General features: G+C 40.0%; 1 protein-coding gene across 3 annotated transcripts in view; it reads left to right on the forward strand.

Annotated features, from left to right (window-relative positions):
* Window positions 1-19,236, forward strand: part of CHRM2 (cholinergic receptor muscarinic 2) — a 107,001-nt gene extending 87,765 nt beyond the window's left edge. For 2 of the 3 annotated variants that reach the window (XM_052790391.1, XM_052790390.1), the window contains exons 2-3: window positions 13,958-15,393; window positions 18,669-19,236. In XM_052790391.1, the coding sequence (XP_052646351.1) occupies window positions 13,997-15,393; window positions 18,669-18,690 (1,419 nt within the window). In that variant the 5' untranslated portion in view covers window positions 13,958-13,996 and the 3' untranslated portion in view covers window positions 18,691-19,236. Of the gene's footprint in view, window positions 1-13,957 lie in introns of all 3 variants that reach the window. The other variant, XM_052790393.1, reaches the window with a different exon arrangement.
* The last annotated feature ends 418 nt before the right edge of the window (window positions 19,237-19,654 follow it).

Consider the following 19,654-nt stretch of genomic DNA (forward strand, 5'->3'; position numbering starts at 1 on the left):
GTAGAATCTATACTAAGTTACTTCCTGAGATTTATTTTCTATTTGTCAAAACATTAATAATTTAGATATTTTTCTGGAATAAGTCTCTTCTCAGGACAATGCCACCCATCCCCAATTAGTTACTGAGATTTTTGCTACCTGAAGATGCAAAACCATAGTCTATTAAGATTTGAAATGCTTCTAATATATGGTGGGGTAAAGGAGAAAGCACACTATGCCCTGAATTACATGGTCTGAGATATGCAAACCTCAGACAATTAAGAAGAAAATAAATGATGCTGTCAGTGGCATAGTGGGTTGGGTGGCATTAGCTTAGGATGACCAACATCATTATGAGTGGATACAAAATTATTATAGATCTCTGTAAAGAGAGATGACTGACATTTTTAAATGCTCATTTGCAAAGTAGTAAATGTAAAGAAGCAGATAATTAAATTTAAAGGGCATTTTCCAACCATAACATTAGAAAGATTAAGAGGTTACACATTAACTTGACTGTAAATCCCTCCATTATGTCTTTCTACAAACAAGAGTGTCTGCATTTTAACTATTCAGTGCCTTTCAGGGTATCAAACATTCAATGTGATTGCATTGCATATCACAGACTAAAACAAACAGATCCAAATTAACTCATTAAAAATGTAAAACAAAATAATCTAATCCTACTTTACGTATAATAAAAGATACACTTCAGAAACTTCACGAAAGCCATTCAGGACTTCATATATGTGGAGGACATTGATGTTATGGGTAACATGCTTAAAGCCTTGAAACAGACTGAATTTAGAACTGAACCTCATTTACACTCAGAAACAAGAGAAAATGTCATCTAAGTGATGTTGCCTACAGCCTGAAAGGGCACCACCAACCCTCAGAGACTTTTCTTATTTACTTTATGACTGGATATGCAGCAGGGAGCAGTACATGCTTTTGCATATGCTACTACTGAAAGTCCTGATATGAAAAAGTCTGAGAGTCACTATCATGGACATCATTCCAGCTTGACCAAAGGAGTCTGCTTAGAGATGGAAAGTTGCTTGCCTGCTTTTTGACAAGTCCACTCTAAGATGACAGCATCTGGATTGGGATCACACAGCTGTTTTCTTCCTCACTGCCAATTTCTTTTTGTGGTCTTTGTAAAGGAAGAAGGAAAAAATGACCCACTGAGAAGCAGTTATACCAAAGTATCTTAAGCCTGTTATATCATGAGCAGAAAAAAAAAAGAGACAAGCAGACAATCTTTCTCTGGGGTTTTTTTCCCTCCAAACATTTCCTTTCAGATATCCCTTTGAAGTCACAGGCTTATAGTGTGAGTGACTGAGAGCAAGGAGCTGTGAAATGTGCCTTTGAGCCATAGACTTCTCAAAGAGTATCACAAGGCATATATGACTGGGGTACACGACATCTGCAAATCAGTGTGGCGTTACTGAGGCTTTGTTCAGCCTCAAACTCTGGGAGCTGCAGAGAACCAAAAACTTCAGCAGGAGAAAATCAGTTCTCCCATCCTAGTTCTACTTTCCCACTTGGGGCATCTCACTGCTACTGTTTACAGTGACTGTGTTGGTGTAATTTGCTTATGAAGAAATAATTGAACATATGCATACATTCTATATATAATATAATTACTTATTATATGTGCATAAATTAGGTATATTTACTATCTTCTGTTCCTCTCAGCCCTGTTATTGCTGTGCTACTATTGGATACTTTCGCATTGTTAAAAATATACTGCCACTTCTCTGCTGTTATAAGGTCATCCCTTCAAACTAGCCTCACAATATGCCACTTTTCATACTTACTAAAAACAATCCCTGCTCAGACGGATCTGATTCACTTCATAATCAAACACACAGATTAGCAGAACACCTCACTCCTGACTGGTTATGTCTCCTGATTCTCCACTCATGGGTCTTCTGCATTTCTCACCTAAAACAATTTTCATTACTTCTCTTACATAAAGGATATTATATAAAGGATACTCTGCCCCACTGATCATTCTCAAACAGGGAAAAACTGGCTCTCATTATTTTGGAACTGTCAGTACTGATATATCAGTTTCTTACAAACTTCAGAGAAGAGCTGATGAAGATTAGGACTATTTCTGTAAGTCGTCTGGTAGAGCCACTGATCAGCCTCACCCAACATTCATCTCGAGTGGGAGGGCAGCACCGTAGCATGTCAGTACAGCATCGCTTCCTGCTAGACTTGCTAGGAGGTTTGTATTAGACTGCATGAATCTTTTTTACCTTTCTGCAGTTTAAAGTGCTGAGAGAAATGAGACTTGAGCACTGCCAGCAAAGCGAGTAGTAACTGTTAGACCAGAAGATGAGAAAAACAATACATTGTGACCTAAGGAAAGTGATAGCCAGAAGACTGATCTGAGCAGCAGAGAGATGGAGAACAAGATGAGAAAGACCAGAGAGACTGAAAGGTAACCAGGTGCTGCACTAGGCAGCAAGGAAAAATGGAAAGGGAATGAACGAGAAGAGTGATGTGGGTTTGTCCCAGACCCATAGGTTACAAATCCTGCTTCTCCCTAAAGCAGAGCCACTGCAAAGGTCTGAGGGAGGAGCGTCGCTGTTAAGGAGAGGAGTTGCGGAGGCAGCACTTGGTAATACAAACAGAAACAGCAAAAAAAAAGATACTAAGACAACTCAAATCCCCAAGACATGACTTCACAGAGAGCTGTGGCTGTTCCATGGCACTGAGCTGTGCCTCTGCCAGTTCAGCTGAGACAGCAGGGAGGGACGTGGTGTGCTGGACACCAGGCTCCGGGGGTCCCCAGAGTTTGGTCACAGTTTCCCTTCATTGCTTACTTTATGTAATTTCTTTCTATTATTTTTTTGAACATTTTACCTTCCTCAAGGATCACAGGCAGAAATATAGAAACCCTATGATAAATGCCAGCTTTAGCTGGAGATAAGCATCTGAATCCCACTTGATTATTTGAATCTCATACCTTTTGGAGGCAGACCCATCATGGAATTGATTGCTAATGGTCCCAGACCCAGGGTCATGGCTTTGCTGCAGAACTGAGCAAGAAAAGAATAATAGGGCATGGGGGAAATAAATTCATGTCCACAGCATAGATAACAGCACAGGAAACAACAAAAGCAACCTACAGGGGAAGAAATCATCTGTATAGGAAAATTGAATAGACTGGAATTCCTAATTAGGGAAAGAAAGGTAACTTTTTGAAAAAATAATTTACATCCTCTTCTCCAAAGAGGTTATGGAGGCCAAGTCTTAGTGAATGGCAGTAGGATTTAAGAAATTAAATGTTTGAATGACTACTGGGGGTGAGATTTCAGATCTTTAAGTCACTTCAGTGCTTCAACAATACTGCTCAATGCACAAGATGTGAAGGAATGCTAGCCAATCCCTCTGTGGGCTGGCATGGGATAATACAGACAGGTACTGAAACTAGGGTCAGTGAGGAATTTCTACTGAAAACAGGCAATAAGGCATGACAATTCAAGTAGCCCAGGTGAATGCTCATGCAGAACTCTTTGTTTCTCTTGCAGTCACTCTTATTCTTTCTCCTCATTAACTTCTTTTCTTTTTCATTCACACCTCAGCCTTGTCCCCATTTCCTCCCTCTTGCTTTCACCCCATTTATTATTTTCTCTTTTCTTTTGCCCCACACCTCCTGATATATCTATCTTTAGGTATGTACTGGTGCCCATCAAGTAGGTTTGTGCTGCGTGGAGGCACATTGCAATGCAGCAATCGCTGCTGAGTGATTCTGCTGCTGTTGCATGGCACAGTGGGAGGGATTTAATCTCAGTCATGACGCCCCAGGGATTCAGCAGTTTGATGGAGGAGATTGTTCCCTAGGTACATTACTAGGTAGTATTCCTATCTAGATAGTATTTCATATTCCGTAAGTTTGCTTTACCATCAAGTCCCAATTTAAAGAGTTGTTAAGTAAAGATAGAATTAGATCGAGAGAACTGGACCATGTAGGTGACACTGCAGAAGACGAGGGTAAAGTAAAACGTCAGGAAACAAAATATACTAGTTAGTAGTCTTTTTCTCCTCAGACATGTTTGCTGTGGAAAGGTGGTCTGAGATGAGGAAGCAGAAATGGCAAACTTGCAGACAATAAAGATAAGCCTGCCAAAGGAAGGTAGAGAGTAATCTACAGCATAATTACGGAATTTCGGCATATTAATAAAACCAGTTTGAGATCCTCAGTACCAGAAATGGGAGAGCAACTGACTTCATGCCAGTCAAGTAGTTCTAGCAACAGTCTTGGTGAAGCTGACGTGGTGCTTCTGCCACAACATGAAAGAGGTTCCTATGCCATAAAATATAAGAACAGTCTCTAGAAGCCTGAATTTCAGAATCAACCTATTTGTCTAAAAAGCCTTTCTTCTTTTTTATTTTTTTTAACCCATCTTTGAATTAGAATGAAAGGTACAAGAGACATCAAGTATATTCATCACCATCACCCTGTGGAAGCGTTGTATCTCACAGACTTCATTGCTAAAGTGACAAGATCAGTTTGCAACCCCCCCCGTGGGATAACAGTATTTTCTCTACACACTTATGTCCAAGCAGTTCCTGTGACAGGGGCATAAGTTTTTGTGTTTAGTAATCATAGTAAACTGTCTCCCATGAAGGAGAAGCTGAGCTGAAGCCTTTGCACCTAGGGACAATATTCGGTGTAGCCTTTTCATGCCTCACAGTGCAGACCCATGCATACAATAATCACCTGCTCTTCTCTATCCTGTGTTAGTTAATGCTTCTCAGGCTTTAATAGTTTTGGATTCAAATAATCCCATTTAGCACTTCTGAAACCTTGCATTTCAAATATTCTGAATATTTTCTTTTTGCAAACATGCAAGAGAGGATAAAGTTTGATGTGAACAACCTTTGCAATGTCTCTTTAAAAATCAAAATGTGCAGAGAGCTTGAGAGTATTTGCTTATGCATTTTAGTCTTCCTGGCCCAGTGATGCTGAATATATTTTTAACAGAAGGTACATGGTCAGAGACAAGTCCCCCAGTTTCCTGTTATTAAGTTAACCTTGTTAAACATTACATTATTGTTTAACATAGGATAGGGGCTTCTCTTAATGCCATGGTGAATTATTCATATGCAAAGCTAAGGTATTTTACCTTGTTAACTGCAGCGTGTTGAGACCAGTATCTGGAGCCATGCATCAGAACCAGAATTAGACACAGATTTCTTAAACCTGGAGTGGAGTAAAAATGCAATTAGTCTGCAACTACAGTCTATGTAATTAAAGTAGGTAGCAGTCATTTAGTGAAACATAACACAGTCAGAGTCTTAGAGAGCCTATAATAATACAGCAACTGGGAACATAAATGCTGCAGAAAAACTGCTAAATAAATATTTCCTTCCTTTGGCAAGGAATATGTAATCTTTGAGGTTCTCTGTCCACAAAAGGGGAGATGATCACGCAGGCTCGCAGTAAACATTCATAGTTGTGATCAACATGTTTGTAATTAGCTATAGCAAACACTTCATTTGAGATTTACAAACATTTTGTTAAGTATTGTTAGCATCTTTCCATCTTTCACAAACTTTTCTCAGACTGCAGAATGTGCTTGGAAATATGGATTCTAATTTGGGAATTTAGGTACCACTCCTTTCTGGTAAGGTAAAGAACTAATTAGGTTCTTTCACTATTTCACTATCACCACCTTAAATGCAGTCTGCAGAAATACAAGCATAAATAAAGATTTAGCTGCCCTCTCAGAAGCAAGTTTGAACTAGAGTTCAATATATGCTTAAATTCTTGCAAAGAATTTGAGTCAACTCCTTTTATATCTGAGTCAGCTTTCTTCTCTGGGCTTCTAATCTACATCTTCGGTAAGCTGTTAAGTAAGATGGAAGATGTGTAAAAATCCCCAAGATTAAGGGACACAGAAGCAGAACGGACTAGATTTTCAAGCACTTGAGAACTTCGTGTAGGGGTGACCATGATGGACTAAACATGAATTTTAAAATCATTTGCTGAGTAAAGAAACTGGGCACTTTCCAAAGCAAGTTCAAGGATGGTCTAGAGGTATCACAAGCGAGTCTGCTAGATAGTAAGTGGGTGAATAAGGAAATCACTGATAAAAGCAATGTACTAACACTATTTCCAACCAAGGGAAAAGGAAAGACTTTCTTTAACTTCAGTAAGAGTCCCTTTGGGCCCTCAGTGTGTTAATATTCCTGTCACAGACACTACTGAAGGCTGCAAAATCTCTGAGGAACAGTGAGAGTCTCCATGGGCTTATTCAGGGTCCCTAAAGGACCTCCACGACTTGGAGGGATTTGCAGAGATTCACTGAAATACCACAGCATCTTTGCTGCACTCACTGGCATGTTGAGGGGGTTAATCAGCAGTTCTTTGAGAGACCCCCCTGTACTGTATTGTAGTTCTCCGTTATTATTTCATCACCAATATTACTTCAGGCTTTGGCAGAAAACAAGTCAATTAAACCAGAAAAAAACAGAAATAGTGTGGGTTTGTGTTTTTTGTTTTGTTTTGGGGGTTTTTTTGTTTTCTTTTGGGTTTGTTTTTTTTTTTTTAGATCTACCTGTACATGTTTTAAATAAGAGATGCATTTCTGTTATGCATTAACTCCAGGTATTCAGAACAAATTGTGAGCTGGTTTCAGCCAGCCTTCTGAACCCTCTCCTCTTTCACAAGCTTTGCCACTTGTCACCCAGGGACTTTGAGTAGCTCTCATAAGGTTTTTCTATTTAATAGCACAGGCATGATAGCTGATATGAGGATAATGAAGTACTGTGCCTCCAATTCATGCTGGGCTGCAGAGAGAGTACTTACCTATCATGGCACTGTCCCTTCAGAGAATATATCCTGGAATCTAATGATCTTCAATTCAATCTTAACAGAAGCTTAAATAACTCTTCTGCTGAGGGAACCTTTCTTATGGCTGAGGATAGGTATAATTTTAGTCTGAGTTCTGGTATGAGTATTTTATCTAAAGTGCTTGAAGAAGGTAGTTATAGTCAGATAAAACTTGTCTTGTGGTTGACTGGTGAGAGGAGCTTCAGTCAACTTCCAGCAACAGTGGTGTAGTGCAAGGAGGGAAAGAGAAGTGACTTACTGCAATCTGTCACTTTGATCTCCCTTTTCTAGCTAGCCTATAACCTCTGCAAGTGGAAATCAGCATAGGTCCACTGATTAAATGTGAGTGTGGCATGAGCTAGTCCCTAGTTTTGTCACCTTTTGATGACACCAGCTGCTCTTCTGACCCATTTACAACCGACTCTGAAACAACACTTTGAGTTGGATCATGCCCAAAGTGGTGAATAAATAATACTGGTGGCAGTGGATGAGCTCAGGCCTGAGCATGTGTGCCTGTGCAGTGGCTACCCCAGCCTAATTATACCTCAGTATTCAGACTGTTTGCTACAAGAATATCTAACTGTAATGGTTTCAGAATTTCATCAAATTATATCTCTGCTCCTTAATTATAATAAAATGTAAATTGTAGTAAAATGTGGGGCTCCTACACCTGAGAGATTAAGTAAGTATCTAAATTTTCAACATATATTGAAGCCATCCTACTGCTGGAAATGACTGCTTTATGTGGTAGCTGCCTTTCTGTGCCTCTAGATGGAGATCCTGTCCATTTAACTCAACCCTCTAGAGAGAGCTGTGGGATGATTCACTAAGAGTTCCATTTTGGTTTTCATACTCCATAGACCAAAAATTACTTTGTTCTCTGATTTCTGGGTTATAAAATCATTTTGATCTTATTAACCAGATTTCCACCCCCCCCAACCTCCACCCCCTTCACAGCTTACCTGAAAAAAAAAAGCTATTCTGTTCTAGCTTTCCACAGCGAAAGTGTCCTGAAGTATTTACTTTGCTTGCAATGTAGTGGCGAAACCCTCTGTCTTTTCAATTGCCATTCTGCAAATTCCCTCCAGTGTGTAAGCACCTCTGACAAGCTGAGGTGCGCAGTATGGCAGGTGGGACTCAGAAGGAATGACATGGATTGTTGTAGTCAGTCACTTTTATCATATGGGCAACCATATCATATGTTTCCATGAGAGTGCAGAGGAAAGCCTTGCCATAACTTCACCAAGAGACTTGGTTGTTTGCTCTCTGGTTTGGGACCAAGGATTCTTTATATACAATCCTAGCAAGAATAAGGAGACACATGACTGAAAGTATTTCCACTAGTCCAGGAGGTAAAAATCCCTTTTTGTGGATCAGAACCAGTTAGATAAAAGCAAGCCTATTAAGCATATTTTTCAGGTTTGCCCAATGCATTCAGATGCAGAAGTTAGCTTGTAATGATGTCAGCTGCCGAAGACAGAATGCAAATTCTCTCTTGATTACACAGGTCCTGAAAAACAAAGACACATCTGCAGCCAAAACTATACTTACAGAAAGATAATAGATTAAGTGCCCTAGTACCACTGGGTGACTATCAGCGTAACAATAGTGATAGTAACAACAGTAGTACCAGTATAGTAGAAATACATAATTATCCAGACCTTTGAGGAAAAACTGCTTCTTTTTTATTATTTCCTGAAATGAGAGAGACTATTGGTTGTTTGGGGGGTTTTTTCTATACTGCCTATACTTTTCCCTGTGCAATTTTGAATACAAACCAGCTGGGCTCATGGCACTATATTTACCAGTTTTAGACTATTATAGCAGCAGCAAACAAGATGTAGTTAATAGCTGTGCAAATTCTCAGACCCTAACAATAGCACTGAGGCAGCAATGTTGATGCCAGCACTGCCACCTACTTGTGTACAGTTCCCTGCTGTTTTGGGGGGAGTATTTTTATTTTTGCTTTATTTCAATTGTTGGTGGTGGCACAGTGTTAGTTTGCTTTTGTTAATGCTCTACGACTCTGATCTACTTGTTGTTTCAAGAAATGTGCAGAAATTGTTTATTTTGCCCTTAGGTATCCTTCCTGATGAGGTGGGGAAAAGTAGATCCAGACAGGCCCACAGAATATCTTTTTTTGTAGGACACGTGTTGATTGAGAAAAACAAAAGTGCTTGAAAATAAGAATGGACCACACCGAGGCAGTAACACTTTGCAAAGATATTTCTGGTTTCAAATGGATTGCAGATGATAACCCATGTGGTGAAGATTTTAGTCTTCTGGTATTTGGGAATTTTCTGAAATGTATTTTTCACCAAAAGCCCAGACTAAATCTATAATCTCTCTTAAAGTCTGTAATAAATTCTGACTAACATGCCTAGTATATTTGTCACGGGCTTATGGGGTTTGTTTCTCTTTTTTTTTTTTTTAACACTGTGGCTTTAAATGATGCTAGGAAGGAATTTAGAATGAAAACCAATGCAGTTCAGGATCAAAATCAGTTCAGGAAAAAAAGGAAAAAAATCTATTATTGCTACAGCAAAAATCAAATCCATTTTACATAGGTTTGGACTAGAGAGGAACTAGATCAAAGAGGAGATGTTAAAAAAGTATATTTTACTTTTGTTTGAGAGTTGAATGCTGGAAAGTGCTCAGACTAGCAAGGCACATAGGTTCCTGGGTAATCCCATTTAAATCACAAATAAAACTTTCAGGTACAGATTGTTTGTTTCCTCTTTCATGTCTTGACCTTTGTATGGTTTCAGAGGATTCAAAGAAACCATTAAATCCTTACCATATTTAACTTGGCAATACGCACAATACAGAGGAAGAATTTGTCTAACAAACTTTGACAGGCATGGCATATCAGCCATTTTTTTCAATATACACAACATTTCTGTAGTCTCTTTTGTGACAGATGTTGGAGATATATTCTAAATTTAAAATTACAATGATTGCTACAAGGCTCATCTGCACCAAAGGGACGGGATCCTGACAGGGCAAGTGGAAAGCAGAGTCAGCAGGATGCAATACCTAAACACCTCCTGTTTGAGGCTCATGATCCTAAGGGTGACCTTGTCCCTTCTCCTTGCCCTCCTGTTTCTGCAGGCCTCCTCCTCAGGGTCTGCAATGGAATAGGATGAATACCTTCAATGGCATCATTTTGCTTCCTCACACTCACTGCAGTTCCCTTTTACAATGAACCAGTTTAAAGACTTCACCCATCAGACCTCTGTTTCGCTTTTCCAAGCGACTGCTAGGGAGGTAAATGAAGGAAAGCAAAGCAGACCATGGCTGCCAGCATGCTCTGTGAAGGTTTACTCCAGCCTGTGCCAGCCCGGACTACGTTTCTCCTTGCGAGTGGTAACGGGGGTCCAGGTCAACCCACCTGTGCCCTGCTTCTGTCTGACTACTACTCACTGCAAAAAGACCTGGCATCACACCAGGTGAAAGGTGCATGTACCATGTAGCCCATTCTGCCCCAAACCCTTGTCTAGTCAAAGAAGGGAAGGGAAGGATTTTCAGCACTATGAATTCTTTAGAGGGGAGAAACTACTGCACTGGAAATGTTTCCCAATGACATATCAAATATCAAACAATGAATTATTTTATATGTGTATTTCTTGGCTTTGGACATTTTCCATGCAGTGATTATGATGTTTGCGTTCCACAAAGTCACATAGATTTTAAAATATTTTTTGGAAAATTAACTTGGTTGGTTTTCAGGTCACAAGTGAAATTTCTTGCCTTTTCTGGGTATTCCCTGTTTAGCAAGAATGCACTTAGTATAGAAGGATAAATTATGGTAGCCCACAGGAGTCAGTGGCATATTGTGCAACTCACACCCATGGGCTTGCAGAGGAGAGCTCTGTTTGTTCAAGAATAAGATCTGGTACTTCTCATAATGGGATGTCATATTACCTTAAAATGCCTCTGTCCTGTAGGTCTGTCCGATGAATACCAGCTGTTCCCATAACAACTGCCTCTCCAGCAGGAGAGAAGGGCTCCGTGGCATGACAAAAACAGAAGTAGTCCACAGTTAGTCCTGTACCAAGACAGCAAGCTGCCACGATAAGAAACAGAAACCTCACTACCAGCCTGATTCAAACCCTACTGGGGCCAACAAGAAAGAGTCCAGCACATTCCGGGGGTCTTGGGTTAGGAAGCGTGCATACTCCTGTCTCTGCTCATATAATGGTAGCTCTGTCAGCGCCAATGATACATGTTGGTTGAAATCAAATGTTTCACCAGCCCTATACCTTCTCATCAACACACTCGGCAAAACATGGTTCACTTTACAATCATATTGTTGCAAGCAAAGGAAGATTTTACTGGAGTAAGTGATAGACAGGTATGTTTCTCCATACCTAAGAAAGCCATAACAGTCACTGTAATTTGCAGTCCAGACCTACCACCCTTCTCATGGCAGGAAAGTTTTGTGTAGAGAGAGATCACTGGGAAAGGGACTTCTCTGCTTTGCTTCCATTCAAAAGAACACAGTGAAACCCTCTTCCTAACAAGTAAAATTACCTTTTAGCTTTCATCCAGCTCCTTACATCCCAGATAATAAATTCAGGGGAATTTATACTGAATTACCAATATTTCCACTGGAAGTGGGTAAAGAAATCAGCTGAAAAGACTTAGGAATAAAGTTAGCTGGGAGACAGTAATTCTGTTTCACAACAGGTTTCAAGGTTTTAAAATGATTTTTAGTACTTCAGTGGAATGAAAACAAACCTCTGAACATTTTGTCTAAATGAAATTGTAGAGAAATACTTGTTTTCTTACCATAAAGCACAATTTTTTTCAGCTCTGATCGTCTCTCACTCTCTTCCCTTCGTGCTCCCCCTCTCACTCGCTGTCACCAGAGGTAGCTGCAGAGCCCTGGATCACAAACTCTTGTCAGCTGAATTTTTTTTTAAATCAATACATCTCTGTGAGTTATTCTGTCTTTTGATAAAAAATGCATTCTGTTAAGAATGTTCATAAACAGCTCTGCTTGGGAGAAGTTCTTAGCTCATCCCAAAAAATTGGTATCTTACATATTGAACAGGATAGCCAACTGCTCAGCTGTGAGGTTTTGGGTGAAAAGCACACAATTGCTGAAATGACAGCCCTATATGTTAAAGATGTCTGGGCTATTCTCCTGTCTATTTTTTGCACAGAGTATAAATTCAGTTATATTCCACTCAGCCTATTTTTACTGTACAAAGCACATATTTAATTAAAGCACTCCTCCTCACAGTTTTATTTTCTTGAACCTGATCCCAAGGATTTTAGGAATGTACCTGTGAATAGAGAGTAGGAAAAAAATGTCTGTCTAGCCTTATGTTCCTCTATTTATTCATGTGTTCTCTTCAACAAGGAATTGGCAAACAAATCTTAGCTGTTTTTTAAAGCAAAGGCAAATGCATGAGCCCCACCTTCTGCCAGTTGTATTTCTTCAAGTATAAATTACAAGATTACAAAGTTGCCTCAGACAGAAAACCTTTACCCTGGTATAGCACTTTGACTTTTCCACAGAGACAGACTTGCTTATTTTTCTTGGAGGTCAGACGGGTTTTTGCTGTTGTGCTGACATTTTGCATCATCTTCTTCCTTTTGCATCTGAAAGAAAATATGCAGTGCTGAAATGACAGTGAAAATGCATTGCTCCATTTAAGTGACATGGATTGTATATGTCTGTGCATCAGCAGGTTAGTTACAGGGGCCAGAGGAGGATTCCTTAATCCTTGATGTACAGAGGAGTCAAACATAACTGATCTTTTTGTCTTCCTTTGACTGCACCACCACTTTTAGAAACTCTGTCTTAAAAAAGTGATGCCTTATGGGTGGGGAAAAAAAAGAGAATATTCCAATTAGAAACAACCTAACTTCTTTGTCACATCTGGCCTTCATGCCTCAATAATCCCTTGAGCACAGCTCATAAATAATGAGCGCTCGGAGGCTGGCTGTACAATTCCAGTGCATTCTATTGACTTCCAGGGGATGCACAAAAGGATAGGACATATCCTGAAGGCAAAAACATGTGCTGTTTTCTTGGTCTTCTATCAAATGTATATTGCTAGTAGTTTAATTACTATTTATTGAGTACTGCCGGTAGGCTATCCAGGGCACAAAAAGAATTGCTGTGTATAAACAGAACTGATTTTTATCTGTGTCTTTCTTTATCATTACCCTGCTATCCATTTCAGACCTTTTGTCGTAGCTTATGTGATACAGATTAAAAACACCATGATTTGAAAAAAATGAGAAAAATACAAGCGAGCAAGCAAGCATCAAGAGATAACCTCATCACGTTAAAAAAATCAACCAAACAACAACTGTTTTTCCAGGTACAAATGGTCAAAATGATGTAAAAAATAACTTTAATCTCACTGAAATGGAAAAAATAAAAATAAACATTGTACACATCTAACTAGATAGCCAGATGCTCAATTGAGGTGAGTTTACTAATTCTATTGACTTCAACAGACCTACCCTTTTTTTGTTTATTGGCAGACCAATAACTTTAGTTTGATGCAGTGCCAAAATCTTTGCAAGTGTTGACAGAAAAGGTAACTGCAGTGTAAGAAAATGAGAGGGAGACATGACACAAACTTGTTCCATAAACCTCACAGAAGCATACCCGGGTGGAACATGAAGGAAAGATGGAAAGATAAGTCACCTTTGTGTGATCTGGCTCCTGGTAAATCACATCTTCACCTTGGGTTATAAGAATGGCATACCCTCAGGACTGGACTTTTTTATTTGGAATAGGGTTTGAAGTGAGCAAAGTGAACTATTTTGTTGGTAGGAAAGAAATCAATATGCAGATCCGGTCCCAAAATTTTGAAGTCAATATTAGTTTTGTAACAGGACAAAGAGAAAAATGCATCTAAGAACTTAAAAATCTGGAGCTGGATTCAAATGTTGTGTCTTTGTCACATATTTAGAGGTATTCTATCGGTATGTTATTCCTAAGGGGATATTATATGTTGTAAGGTGTTTTCATTAGCCAAAGCTGACTAGTCCTTCTGGACACATCTTCTACCTTTCCAAGTAGTTTTTCTGCGATCCATTTCCTAAAGGCAAAGGGACTAATTTCATGACGGTATCTGTTTTGTTTTCTTTCCTCTGCAGGCTTAAGTGATAACTGGGTATCTTGTTAGGAGAACAGAAATGAATAACTCAACATACATAAACTCCTCCACTGAAAATGTGATGGCTTTGGAGAGCCCCTATAAAACTGTTGAGGTGGTCTTCATTGTCCTGGTAGCAGGGTCTCTCAGTCTAGTCACCATAATTGGGAACATCCTGGTCATGGTGTCAATCAAAGTCAACAGGCACCTACAGACTGTCAACAACTATTTCCTGTTCAGCTTGGCCTGCGCTGACTTGATCATCGGCATCTTTTCAATGAACCTATACACCCTCTACACTGTGATAGGCTACTGGCCCTTAGGGCCTGTGGTGTGCGACCTCTGGCTGGCTCTAGACTATGTGGTCAGCAACGCCTCTGTAATGAACCTCCTCATTATCAGCTTTGACAGATACTTTTGTGTCACCAAGCCTCTGACGTATCCTGTAAAGCGGACCACTAAGATGGCAGGCATGATGATCGCAGCTGCGTGGGTGCTGTCCTTCATCCTGTGGGCCCCTGCAATTCTCTTCTGGCAGTTCATTGTGGGAGGAAGGACTGTCCCAGACGGGGATTGCTACATCCAGTTTTTTTCCAACGCTGCTGTCACTTTTGGCACTGCCATTGCAGCCTTCTATTTGCCTGTTATCATCATGACTGTCCTTTACTGGCAAATCTCTCGAGCCAGTAAGAGTCGGATAAAGAAAGGGAAAAAGGAAGCTGCCCAAAACCAAGATACAGTTTCCCCCAGCCTTGTCCAAGGTAAAATAGTGAAACCAAACAATAACAACATCCCAACCAGTGGGGATGGGTTGGAGCACAGCAAAATTCAGAATGGAAAAACGACCGGAGAGACTGTGACGGAGAACTGTGTTCAAGGGGAGGAGAAGGAGACCTCCAACGACTCCACCTCTGTCAGCGTGGTTGCTTCCAACGTGAAAGAGGATGAAGCTGCCAAAGATGCCAACCAGGCTTCTGCCTCCCAAGACCATCTCAAAGTGGAGAACTCCAAGCTGACATGCATCAGGATAGTCACCAAGTCCCAAAAGGGTGACTGCTGTGCCCCTACCAACACTACTGTGGAGATTGTAGGCACCAACGGGGAGGAGAAGCAGAATAGTGTAGCCCGGAAAATCGTCAAGATGACAAAGCAGCCAGCCAAAAAGAAACCACCTCCTTCTAGAGAGAAAAAAGTGACAAGGACTATTTTGGCCATCCTCCTGGCCTTCATCATCACCTGGACCCCATACAACGTGATGGTGCTCATCAACAGCTTCTGCACATCCTGCATCCCTGGCACTGTATGGACCATAGGTTATTGGCTCTGTTATATCAACAGCACCATCAACCCTGCCTGTTATGCGCTCTGCAACGCTACTTTCAAGAAGACCTTTAAGCACCTTCTTATGTGTCATTACAAGAATATAGGAGCTACAAGGTAAAAATAATAACAATAATAACAATAATAATGGAAAGGGTGAAGAAGTTCTAAATTAAATTAAAAAAAAAAACCAAAACAACCCAATGCCATAGCACTTTATGCTCTTCTACGGAATGTGCAACCCAGGATGTTAGTGCAAATACTGACATGAGGCATCAGCTCCACCCCTGAGAACTACACTTAAAAAACATTTTTTTAATTATTGAAAATAAATCTTGAGGACATGGGTATGTTTGAGGAATTATTCAAGTATGTGGACTGGAGGCACAGTTCCTTGCTTTCTGAGAGTATCCTGCAGAAGGGCTTTAGAGTCTACGATTTTTTGTGATTCTGTGTAAAATACTTGTTCTTCTTTTTTTTTCTTTTTTTTTTCTGTGTCTGTTTAATATGTCTTCAACTATGAAAAAAAAAAAGGAAATTTTAACAACAGCTCTGTGGAAGAGGCATAGTTGTTTGGAAGATCCTTATATAATCCAAATGAATCATGGTAGAAGGTTTCTAAAGCTCAAAGTTGTCTAAAGTTTTTTTGTCACTGTCGTGTAAGAGCCTTGATGTGAGGTAAATCATGATGAAAGATATTTTATGTTGTTTATGACACTACCATTTCCAAAACTGCATCAGTTCTGAAAGTGTACTTATGCTCAACACGTAACCATTGCCTAAACTGTCTGTCATTCAAAGTCTGCTACTTGCCCCTTCTAGGGGCTTTTGTTCCGTCATTCCTTCATCACATCAAGATTAAAGTGAAAAAAAGCGGTCTTTTCCAGATTGCTACATCCCAAGACTATTTCAGCATCCATGTAAACCAAAGCTTTAGAGACAATTTTGTTCACTTTATTTGTCGTATAACATCCACCCGTGGATTTGTCTTTTACCTCCATCAGCTTTTCTTCCTTTTTGTACCTTATTTGTCCCGGGCACGAAGACTGAACATCAAAAGAAGTTGTAAATTCAAAGGTCTCATCCAGTCAGCCACCATGGTGGCCAAACAAAGGGCCTCAGCTGAAGAATAGAAACAAGGTTATTACTAGGAAAATGGAAGTTACATCCTTTCAAAGTTGGATGTACAGTTGAAGAGGTATGCTGAGGCTCTATAGAATGAATAGTTAATATTAGATGACTATGCTCTTGACCAGTCAAAAGTCACACTCATTTATTGGGGAAAAGAATAAGATGGACTGACGTGCCCACATGGATCAAGCTCTGCCTAAGTCCTTAGTGTGAAACCAAGGTCCTTCCTAGGTGTATCCTGGACAAGATGTTTACTTTGTGGAAAAGATATTGGCTACATTGCCTTTTGTACCAGCTGGGAGCAATATTTTCGCTGTAAGCCAAGGGATAACGCTAATAAAAAGGCAGAGAAGAAAACAGTGATTACACAAAACCAGATACTGAAATAGTCTGGCTGGGGGGCTGGCAGGGGTAAAGTACAAATATTATCTGCTACTCCACACCAGCTCAAATTCAGATTCTTTCTGCCTGGCAAAGAATTTACCATTTCAATATTTGATAGTTATTGTAGCACAACTGATCACTGTGTGGATAGAACAAAGTGTATCAGATTACTGAAAACAGCAATTGTCTGTGAGTTATGCATATTCTAGTTACCTTCTTCTTAGTAACTCTAACTTCCAGGCACTAGTGAAGGTACACATGCAGATTTTGTTACCCAAAAAAGTAGTTTGTTGCATAGACAGTGTCCTGAGAGACTGTCTTCTGGAGTGAAAGCCACCTACCAAATAGGACACCAAATCATTCTGTTATTTCATGCTACCACATTAGAGTCTGCCAAAATGCACTTCAAAATAGCAGCCTTCAAGATTACAGGGAAATTAATCTTGCAGACTTAAGTTTTATGTTTGACAAGCTCATTAGAACACAGTGTCAAAGCACTTTGGCAATATGACAATTTTCATGTTTCGAAGTACAAGTTCCTAGCAGAAAGTGAAAATGAGGAGGATTAAACTGCAGTAAATTAAGGCCACATTAAACTCAGGATTAATGTGTCTTAATATGCATTCATTGATTTTATACTGCTAGTGATTTCATCCTAATATATCTAAGTGTCTCCATGCAGCCAAGGATCTAATTTTGCAACCCTCACTCACCTTCAGTCATATTTACTATCACTATTTTCATCTTCCTGCTTGTAAGGAAGAATTACTCAATGATAAGTCTTGCAAAACTGAGTGCTGGTTGTCTTTCAAAACTACATTCACTAAGCTTATCTTGACAGGTCAAGGGAAAGACTTACATGATCATTTCTAGATCATTCATTCTCTTACAGTGTTAAAAAATCCATATAAAAACCAAAGATAAAGTGAAATCTGTTCATTTTCTAAATCTTACTTCTTTAGAAAAGTTTCATAAAAGAAACACACCTGCTTCTTTCTTTCAGCAAGTGCTATGGGTATCAATAGTGCAGGTACTCAAATTGGGAAATAACAGTTTGTATATTCTTATTTGATCTTTTAACTCCAGTTTTCCTGGAGTTTTGCAGGTGTGCAAATCCTTTATTCTGACCTTTGAAGCTGTCACTTGTTCATAAATTATGAATCCCTCTAACAGCTAAGGACACTTCTACAGGTTAAGTGCAAGATATAGATTACAATTACACTTTTCGTTGTGTGATGTGATGACATTCAAAATACCATGCAGAAAAAAAATATTTTGGTGGCAGCATTCATGAAACAAACAAAAAAGAAAAACCTTCAGTTTGAAGCTTTCTAGCACTTTTCCCTAGCACCACCCCCCACTCTGATCCTAAAGGAGAAGATATTTTGGTTTGTGTTATAGTATTTTAAAAGGCTTGCAGGACACACAGTCCTGTATGTTTCCACCTTGTACAGTTCAGTGAAAAAATATTTCCATGGTACATCCACATTCGTAGCCAATTAAACAATGTAAAAATAGATGACATAATGCACCTATGCATGTACACACACAGGCATGCAAATGCACCCCCCAACATGGTTTACATACATGGAAAATAATCATCTAACATTCAAGATATTGCATGGGATTGTGTCTATGTTGCGCTCGGTGGGAGGTGCAGAGGCAACACTTACTCCTGACACTGTCTACCCCCTCCCGAAGGCAGAGAGGAAGCAGAGCCTGCCCTGAGATACTGGGAACCTCTCGGGACTTCAGCTGGTTGTGGCTCAGTAAGACAAAAAGTGGGATAATCTTTCAGAGCCGCAAAATAATTTGTTCTTTTGAACATCTTTTGAGTTCTCATGTCTTTCCTTTGTGTCCCAAACCACGTTCACCAGGTTTCACTTCCCTTCTGAGTGATAGTTCTGCGAGATGTAGATGTCGGTCTTGAAGAGCAGCGTTCCCTGGGTACCTCCTCCGGCTTCCCCGGCTGCCACCTGCGCCCCGTCACCCTCAAGGCCCCAGGTGGCCCTGCTGCTGGTGCTGCCACATCTTCACCTTGGGCTTGCCCAGAGGATCCCAGTGGCACGTCCACACCATGTGCTGCGCTGGCCACTTTTCATTTCACATGGAAATTGAGCAAACTGTGCAGGTGACTCATGAGAAAATAAACAAAAACAAACAAACAAACAAAAATAACCAACAAAAAACTGCAGCTAGCACTTCTTGCCCTCTCCTTTTCTTCTTCAATTATTTCCAGAAACAGCCTAAAACTGAAAAGGCCCAACCAACCCTTGACAGTAACCCTGCCACAGCAGGATCTGTCACGTCAGCAGCCCATGGGGAGTGACTTGTTCTGCCACAGGCCAGCCCTACCTTTACTCTCCAGGGAGAGAACAACAGCCTGAAGATATGTCAATCCAACTGGCACCTTTTCTGAGTATTAAAGACATCTGTGGTTAAAAAAAAAAAGAAGAAAGAAAGAAAGAAAGAAAGCAAGCAAGCAAGCAAGCAAGCTGAAGTAGTGTTGAGGAATCTGTTTTCCAGTGAGGACAAAACCTAAAAACAATTTCTGTCAGCCTTCCTTCGATTTGGGATTTTCATTTGATTTACTAGGAATTATGAGGATCCATTCAGAAATAGCAAAGTGCTTGAACATTGCCTGATGAAAAATAGTCCAAAGGCAACAAACACATCTATATAAGTCAGATTGCTTTTTCTTTCTTTCTTTCTTTTTTCTTTCTTTTTTTTCTTTCTTTCTTTCTGTCTGTCTTTTTTTGCCTCAGAAATGCTCATGGGGACAGGAGTACTCAAATGGACCCCAGGGATCAGTTGTTTGGAATCCACAAAGCATGAAGGGGACAAAAGCAAGTGCTAAATCTAT

This window comes from Harpia harpyja, chromosome 6 (assembly GCF_026419915.1).
Source record: "Harpia harpyja isolate bHarHar1 chromosome 6, bHarHar1 primary haplotype, whole genome shotgun sequence".
NCBI lineage: Eukaryota > Metazoa > Chordata > Aves > Accipitriformes > Accipitridae > Harpia > Harpia harpyja.